Consider the following 8693-nt stretch of genomic DNA (forward strand, 5'->3'; position numbering starts at 1 on the left):
TGTATGTACACGAAAAAGTGGCGTAACCCAAGGATTACAAAAAGCGCTGTAAGATTGTAATTCTTCATTTCAAACTCTACAACAACTGGACTTGGTTCACAGTAGATGTGTATGATGCGAGTTAGTGGTACAATGCCGAGTCTCGGGGATGGATACGCAGTGACATTCGCCTTTCTGGTATCTCGTCTACAAGGCATGATGATGTTCTGAAACGGGTGGAAAAGTAGTGTTGTATGCCCACAGACCCCGGATCGCATTTTGTCGTCATCATCGTTTGCAGGAACACTGCTGCTGAACCGATGCGCCCACAAGGCCAATCGAGGAAATCCTGACTGGACAAGGGATATACCAATGCAAACTTGATGCAAACAGGAATGTTCGAGCTTGAGATGATGGATATAGTAATCAAGACGAGACAGAGTGGTGATTCTAATTTACATGCCATCGGCGGATACACTCATCAAAGACACACGTACAAATCAGATGTTGATCACGCAGACAACGGTGTCTGGGGCAGAAAGTCCAAGTCTTCACCCCAAGAACACGTTCCTGAAGTAGGCCTCCACGCCTGTGGCTCCGGAGACAAGAGCACCAACAATCCCGTCTGGCCTCACGATAGATACAGTAGTCCCGTCCGGCGACGCACCGTATCCCGAGAACCCATACCCGTCTCGATCAACATAGACGACATCTGCGCCAGATACGGTCAACGAAGGACTCGAGTCTCGCGGGTAGATGACGACCGTATGGATGAGGCGAGGCGGAAGCTTCTTCGTCGCTTCGAGTACAGCTGCGATCTGAGCGCCGTCTGAGGAGAAAACGAGGACCGTGTGGCGAGTGGAGCTGAAGATGCGGAACAACGACGTCATCTCGGACCCGACGTTGCCCGCCTCCACTAGCGCGAGACCCGGGGCGTCCGGGGCCCTGTCGCCGGCATGCAGACCGTCGCTCGTGTCTGCCCCGTATGCGTCCAAGAGTTGCTTGTCTTTCTCGGATGCTTCTCGAGGGTGGCCTTCGTCGAGCACTATGGAACTCCAGCGGTAGTTGACGCCAAGCATCTTCAAATCGCGGGACCGAGTCCATCCTTGAAATGCGCCGTCTCCACTCGCGGTTGCATTTCTCGTGGACTGAAACAGGTCTGTTGTTTGTTTGAGCATGTGGGCAATGACAGGCAGACGCTCTTCTGTGTAGGTGTCGAGGAGCGACTCCGGAGCAAGCCCTCGCTCGACCAGAGCGAGTTTCCAGCCGAGGTTGATCTAATAGTCATCCCGAATCAGCATAAACACGTCTGATGGCACAATGCACGTACAGCATCCTGGACACTGGAGTTCATGCCCTGCATAGCCAGCATTATTTCAGTTTCAGTAGGTATATCAAAAGTGGCGTACCTGCCCGCCGGTTGGACTATGCACGTGGGCAGCATCTGAAGAAATCAGTACATGTTGCTGTCAGGCAGAGTCTCGCCTACCTCCCGCAACAAACACTCGGCCTTCGGAGAACTTGTTTACCATGCGGGCGTTAGGGCTGAAGAGACGTATCAGTCGAGTCGTCCAGGAAGCAGGACGTCACAGTGCACCTGAAGTTGGACTTCCACTTGATCTCCCCGAGAATGAGATCATCCCTGTCTGACATTTGCTTGATTGCCTTGATCAACGTGTCATAATCCTCGTAAATCTTGTCGAGGTCGACGGGTCCGGAGATAATGAAATTGTAAATTTCATCATCCTCCGTAGGACGCAAAACGACTCTAGTATCCGTGCGAAAGGTGAGGAGGCTTGAACTAGATCATAGAGAGAGACACACATCCCGCTTCCAAAGCTTCCCCAGCAATGCCAGCACTACCCGACCATCGGTGAGTAAGGTGAGAGCACACGGATGGACCGACACGAGCTCACATCACGGGTTAGATTCTTGACTACAATCTCGCCAAAGACAAACTTCCCCGAGAGCGACTCGCCGAGGAATGTCAGCCCGAGTTGCTTCCGCACAGTACCTGAATGCACACATCGTATCAAAAGAGAGTAGATGAACACATATAGGAGCCAGACCTCTCGCGCCATCGGTGCCCACGAGCCATCGGCTAACAACGGACTCATTGACCTCTTCATCGCCACTGCGCTTGACGAGGTGCGCTACCACATGGCCGTCATTCTGTTCCAAGCTGAGCAACTCGGTGCCTCGCTCGACATGACATCCGTACTTGGCCAAATGTTCACGCAGGATCTGTTCTGTTTTCGCCTGCCCGAGGAGTCGCGCGTTGATCTAGACAGCCCCCGTAAGTTGGACAACGGCGGTCGTACATGGGGTGAGGACGAGTCAGCGTACGTATGGGGTATCCGGGGTAGGATCCTCCGGAGGGATTAGATAAACTGTCCTGGCTGGCTCGACGCCTCCTGGGAGCTTGTAGAACCGCATTGGAGGTATTTCTATGCTTCTAGAAAGAACATCGGGCAAGACGCCCAACAGGTTCCAGGCTTCTAGTGTTCTGGCCTATGGTGCATGTATGGATCATGAGCCCATACTACTCTTCGCTCAGGAAAGAGAATACATTTCATCACATACTTGTATGCCAGCGCCGCGCTGTCCAATATGAAACTGCTGATCCCTATCAATAATCCGAACCTGCACGCCATGCTGCACCAGAGAAAGTGCCAAGGCAAGGCCTGAAGGGCCAGCTCCAACCTTTGCGCAAATGCATCAATGCGGAAGGACACAGTAAGAAGGGCTTGAACTTACGATGAGAACAGGCAGAGGATGGGAGAAGGACATAGCCGAGATTGATGGCAGTCAATGTATGGTGAGATTCACGGGAACCCTAGGGAACCTAGGGTGAAGGATCCGGGCTTATATAGACGCTGCTCCATCTGCCAAAGGACAGTCGATGCCGGATGTTTGCGTGTATCCACTAATCGCGCAGTCGTTGTACAGGCGCGAATCACGGTGTGGTGTAGCTAAGATTAAGTCAGGCCGAGCGGACGCGCTCGGCGATGGCAACGGCCAGTACATGCCTCCTCTGACTCAGTGACTCAAGCGCGATAATCGTATATCTCACGCTGATCCTTCTGCTGTACATCTCCGCAGAGGGCATGATCACAACACCGCGAATTGTATCTTTGCGGAACTTGTCCACGAGGAGCTGTCAATCTGCATTCACGCCTGCTAGTACTAGAACTTAAACTGTGACACCACATCAGCCGTCTAAATGCGCATTCCGCTGCAAGCGGTGCCGCAGTAGGCGCCAGTACCGGAGCTCCACTTGAAGGCATGCATTGGTTGAAGAAAGCTGAGGATGCATGTGCTCAACGACCTGAGGGGATAGGAGAGATGCAATACTTAGATCCTACATCCGGCGCGTACAGACAGACGGAGCATTGATTGAGCGCCGTGACATTATATGTCACGGTAAGTCACAGGTACCCAGAGGGCAATATTGTCCCTGGCGTTCTTGGCCATCAATTCTACAACATCAGGCTGGACCGATGTCCCTGCAGCTGGCCGCAGGAGGATTGCAATGTACGAAAGGATGCGGCCTACACAAGGTTTATATCAGTGAGCGTTGTTCATCCTCCATGGAACTGAAGAGTTCGTGCATTGTTAGCCATGCTGTGGCAAGTGCTCGTGCAAACTCATAGTTTTAGATCTGTCTGATCGCTTACATAGCTTTGTGCTCTTGAAGGCATACCCTTTTCACACTAATGGACATTCGCGTGGTCGATGACCGTACCCTCTCCCTTACACGGCGACAATAGTCTTATATGGCCGTCGTTATTTTACACCAGGGAGCCGAAGTGCTGAATGCACACGGTCTGTCGTCGCTTGCGCCTCGTCGCCTTTGTGAGTCTCACCTGTAGGCGACAATCGATGCATAATTCGATACGCACTGCCACCACGTATCAAAGATCCTCGGAGGACACGCCCTTTCGGTGTCTGACCCACTCCTTCACCGCCCCCGTCGCCAGAAACCTCTATTCCACTGCTGCATCTCGCATCCAGAGGCTGTATCATGCCTGCTATTCTTGAGTGATTGCCAATACTCCCTGGGTTTTCCGGCACATGAACCGGAAGCATTCGCACTGGAGGTTGGGCCTAGCACGGTGACTTTCCCTCGCCACATGTCCACACCGTTGCTCTTCGGAGGCAAAGCACCGCAACTTAAGGTGCTCGTGTTGAGCAATATTGCAATATGCTTCGAGAATACGGAACATTTTTCGCTCAATGGGTGCGTCGCCCATGACTAGAACGCATTGCTGGAGTTACAGTAATAGTCGGGTGACTTGAAACCCTCTCGCCATTGCGTATATGACTAGACCTGCCATGTCGCACCTCAAGTCTCGCCTCTTTGTAGCGCTAATATTGGCGCTGTATCTGTCCTGCGTCGACACTTGGAGAATGATCACTTAGTGGTGACGTGCGCGCTAATCCATCTGCCAGTAATGCGAGCCGTTTCCCGGCTCAGCCTCACCGTACAAAGCGCGCTGGGACTACTCTTAACCATGATAGTTGCAGGTTCATCTTCCGCGCCTCCCAATCAACTGGGATCAGCCGTTACTCACGGAGCCCAGTGAATAGGTCCCCACAGGGCGGGCGCGAACGCTGCTTCGCGTACTGGACTTGTTACAGGTCAAGGAATTTTGCGATGACGCGCTGGAGAGTATGGGTGAGCACGGCGCTGCCTATAGTATGGGGCAGTTGAACACCTGCGCATAAAATCTTGGAGGAGGATTCTCGGTTCAGGTTGCCTTATCTCAATGTTGCAGAGTAGTAGATTTGTCGTACAAGTGGTGGCTTCACTTGGTTCTGCCTGTTATAGTGAGTCGCATGCACAGACCACTGACAAATGGCTCAAGTATAGGACTAGAGGACTCGAGATGTGCCCAAAAATGGCGAGACAACCCCAATAGCACATGGCAGGTCGGAGTGATATTCTTTGCCCGGGAAAAAGTGTAACTTCCGATAATGTCTGCTGCTCTGCGGTGTTGCATCAACCGTTAGTTGTGACCAGGCAGTCTGAGGCTACTCATGCATCGATGCGTTTAGATCCGAAGGTACGTGCTAGCCATTTGATACAACATATAATGGAATAATATTGAACCGGGATATTGTTCTCTACACTATGCGATAGGCTCGATGGCACCCATACGTTCCATGGCCGTAGGTAGATCGAGCTGAGCGGAGGTCGCTGGTTAGCTGATATTCTCACTCTCAAGGGCATTAGACATGCCTTCAAGCCTTGACACCCGAGAACACATTTTTGAAGTAGGCTTCAAGACCTGCTGCTCCAGAAATGAGAGCGCCGACGATACCATCTGGCCTCACAACAGCCGCAGTGATCCCTTCGGGCCCGGCGTCATACCCCGCACACCCATGCCCGTCTCGATCAACACAGACGACATCTGCGCCAGATACGGCCAACGAAGGACTAGGGTTTCGCGGGGAGATGACGACCGTATGGATAAGGCGAGGCGCAAGCTTCTTCGTCGCTTCGAGTACAGCTGCGATCTGAGCGCCGTCTGAGGAGAAAATGAGGATCGTGTGGCGTGTGGAGCTGAAGATGCGGAACAACGACGTCGTCTCGGACCCGACGTTGCCCGCCTCCACTAGCGCGAGGCCCGGGGCGTCCGGGGCCCTGTCGCCGGCATGCAGCCCGTCGCTCGTGTCCGCTCCATATGCGTCCAATAGTTGCTTGTCTTTCTCTAATGCTTCTCGAGGGTGGCCTTCGTCGAGCACTATGGAACTCCAGCGGTAGTTGACGCCAAGCATCTTCATGTCACGGGGCTGAGCCCATGCTTTAGATGCGTCGCCGCCATCCGCCGCTGCGTTTCTGAGAGTTTTGAACAGGTTCGTTGTCTGTTTGAGCATGTTGGCGATGACAGGCAGACGCTCTTCTGTGTAGGTGTTGAGGAGCGATTGTGGAGCGATTCCCCGCTCCACCAAAGCGAGCTTCCAGCCTAAATTGAGCTGATGATCAAACACGGTTAGTTATGATGAGACCTCTCGAACAGCTCAGAACGTACAGTATCCTGCACACTGGAGTTCATGCCCTGTATCAGCTCATGATTAGTCTTCATCACCGAGATGCTATGATGAGCGCACCTGGCCGCCGGTAGGACTGTGTACGTGTGCAGCGTCTAGATGACATAAGCGTGTCTTCAGATCATACATACCATCGCTTACCTCCTGCAACAAAGACTCGGCCTTCTGAGAATTTATTCACCATGCGAACATTTGGACTGGATACGAATCAATAGGGCATTCAGCCACAGAGCATTTTGACGCACCTGTAGTTGGATTTCCACTTGATCTCGCCGAAATCGAGATCCTGTCTGTCCGTTAATTTCGTTAATATCTGAACCAGTGTATCGTAATCCTCATAGGCTTTCTCTACGTCTACGTCCCCCGCAACGATGAAGGTATAGATCTCATCATCTTCCGTGGGACGTAATATGACCCTGATTATAATATATGAGAGGTGAGGTACTTCAAATCACATCGTCGCAGCAGACGTACATGTTAGAACCGAAGCTGCCCCAACAATGCCAATACTGTCCGATATTTGGTTATAAAAGCCACCAATGAGATTGGATAAAAACTCACGTCACGGGTCAGATTTTTTATCACGATTTCGCCGAAGACGCCTTTCCCCGAAAGCCCTTCGCCGAGGAAACTCAGATCGAGTTGCTTCCGTACGATGCCTATAAAGCGTCCAGCAGGTCAGTCCATGATATCGCACAGGAGAGCCAGACTGGCTTACTTCTCGCCCCATCGGTCCCGACAAGCCAGCGACAGACTACGGTTTCAGCAACCTCTTGATCATCATCGCGCTTGACGAGATGGGCCACCACATGTTCGGTATTCTGTTCGAAGCTGCACAGCTCCGTGCCGCGCTCAACATGACATCCATACGCAGCGAGATGTTCACGCAGCACTTGCTCTGCCTTTGACTGCCCGAGCATCAGTGGGTTAATCTTGATAGTCCGTGTTAGCTGAACCTGGACAGGTCGAATCAATATATGAGCAAACGGACGTATGGAGTGCTTGGCGTAGGTTCCTCCATGGATATCATGTTGACTGTACTGGCCGGCTCAACACCTCCGGGAAGCTTGTATAACCGCATCGGACGTATGTCCATGCCTCTGGAGACGATATCAGGCAAAACACCCAAGAGGTTGTATGCCTCCAAAGTCCTGGGCTATAGGAGGCTGGACTTTAGATACTTATAATACTCCCCATTGGTGGAGAACAAATCACCTGTATGCCAGCGCCGCGTTGTCCAATGTGGAATTGTTGATCTCTGTCAATTATGCGAACCTGTATGCCATGCTGGACCAGGGACAGGGCTAAGACAAGGCCAGAAGGGCCAGCTCCAGCCTGAGCGAGCGCCGAGGACAGGCCAATATTCAGTTAACGCGAAGGCGGATCACAGTCAACTCACGATCAAAACAGGGAGAGGTTGTGCGGCGGACATGCTCAGATAGTATCAGAAGACGGATGGGTTAATGGTGTGTGATCGGCTACTCAAGTGGGGAGTGCATGTAAGGACGAGGAATTATATATAGATCTTGACCACACACATGGCGGTAAACTCAAGGCGTCTGGGACAGCACTCGCCGTCAACAGTTGTACAGCTGTGCCGTTTCCATTGCGAATCGAGCGACTAGCGGTGATGCCGAATGGAGACGTCAGTACGGATTCCGAGGTGTTCGGTCCCGCGCGCAGGCTAGCCCCAGCGATCAGCCTGTAACTCGAACAGCACGTACTGGGCATCACCAACAATTGAACCAGACAGCTTGCATCAGCGCTCTAGTCGATACTTACACGGTGTCACGGTTGCGCAGTGTGAACATGAGTACCTCGCCGCAGCGCCGCGTGGATATGGCACCTGTAGTTATTGTAAGTCCGCGTACTGGCTCAGCAATGCCGAGACGACGCGGAAGCGTAAGTTTACAAACAAATCAATGAAAGGTAGTGTATCGACTCGACCTAGTGTTCAGTGACGGGTCACAGGCACCATTGAACAAGATCCCCCAAGAGCTCTGATCCCGGAAGCCCCGAAAAGGGGCCTTTGGAGCCAAAATGTTACATCTCAAACCCCCGGAACGGGGCCCGGACGGCGGTCAGGTTATGTGCCAGACGCCCTCGAAACCCAGCATCCGGGCCGAGGTGTGATCCACCGGCCCCGAAACCAAGGTCCATTTGGCCTTGGAATGGGTGCCAACACCCCAGGCAGGACCTGTCAACGTCAAGAAGACCCCCTTAGGGGTGGTGCGAAATGGGTCTGAGGGGATCCCTCCTCGAGGATCCCCTCCACTGTAACCCAAATAGGATATAGGGGCATCCCATCGCCATCTAGGTGCCCTCGCCGCCACCATCCTAAGATGGTACGCAGATGGTACACCGACCCTCCTCCATGAGGCTTCAAGTCCTTTGCATCACATGTTATGTCTCTAACATCCTCCCCTAGAATGGCATTTGTTGCCTGTCTTGATGGGAGTGCACATTCGCTCCTTTTACTAGTACTTAGTAATTTATGTACATCACACCTGTAGTACACGATAATCACTCTCAATATCATTGTTTTTACTACGAAGTACTTTACACAAGATCAAGATGAGGGCCTGGGTAGCGAGTACATTGTACACAAGATTGACAATACATCATGACGGTACCTGCGAAATGCATCAAGCCTGCATGGA

The 8693-nt window shown here is 52.3% G+C and overlaps 2 protein-coding genes across 2 annotated transcripts; both read right to left on the reverse strand.

Moving 5' to 3' along the window:
- Positions 1-530: 530 nt before the first annotated feature.
- Positions 531-2769, reverse strand: POSPLADRAFT_1145035 (hypothetical protein; the record flags this gene model as incomplete). Its single annotated transcript, XM_024485752.1, has 9 exons — positions 531-1256; positions 1310-1336; positions 1389-1423; positions 1469-1524; positions 1577-1780; positions 1804-1838; positions 1896-1993; positions 2049-2199; positions 2737-2769. 9 exons carry the CDS (start codon positions 2767-2769, stop codon positions 531-533), a joined length of 1365 nt encoding a protein of 454 aa, XP_024338542.1.
- A 2454-nt stretch (positions 2770-5223) lies between these two features.
- Positions 5224-7465, reverse strand: POSPLADRAFT_1144157 (hypothetical protein; the record flags this gene model as incomplete). The annotated part of the gene is made up of 11 exons (XM_024485664.1): positions 5224-5958; positions 6015-6041; positions 6094-6128; positions 6175-6230; positions 6279-6449; positions 6508-6542; positions 6595-6692; positions 6752-6989; positions 7025-7189; positions 7309-7368; positions 7433-7465. 11 exons carry the CDS (start codon positions 7463-7465, stop codon positions 5224-5226), a joined length of 1653 nt encoding a protein of 550 aa, XP_024338543.1.
- Between the last annotated feature and the right edge of the window lie 1228 nt (positions 7466-8693).

Source organism: Postia placenta (assembly GCF_002117355.1).
Source record: "Postia placenta MAD-698-R-SB12 unplaced genomic scaffold POSPLAscaffold_8, whole genome shotgun sequence".
Lineage (NCBI taxonomy): Eukaryota > Fungi > Basidiomycota > Agaricomycetes > Polyporales > Adustoporiaceae > Rhodonia > Rhodonia placenta.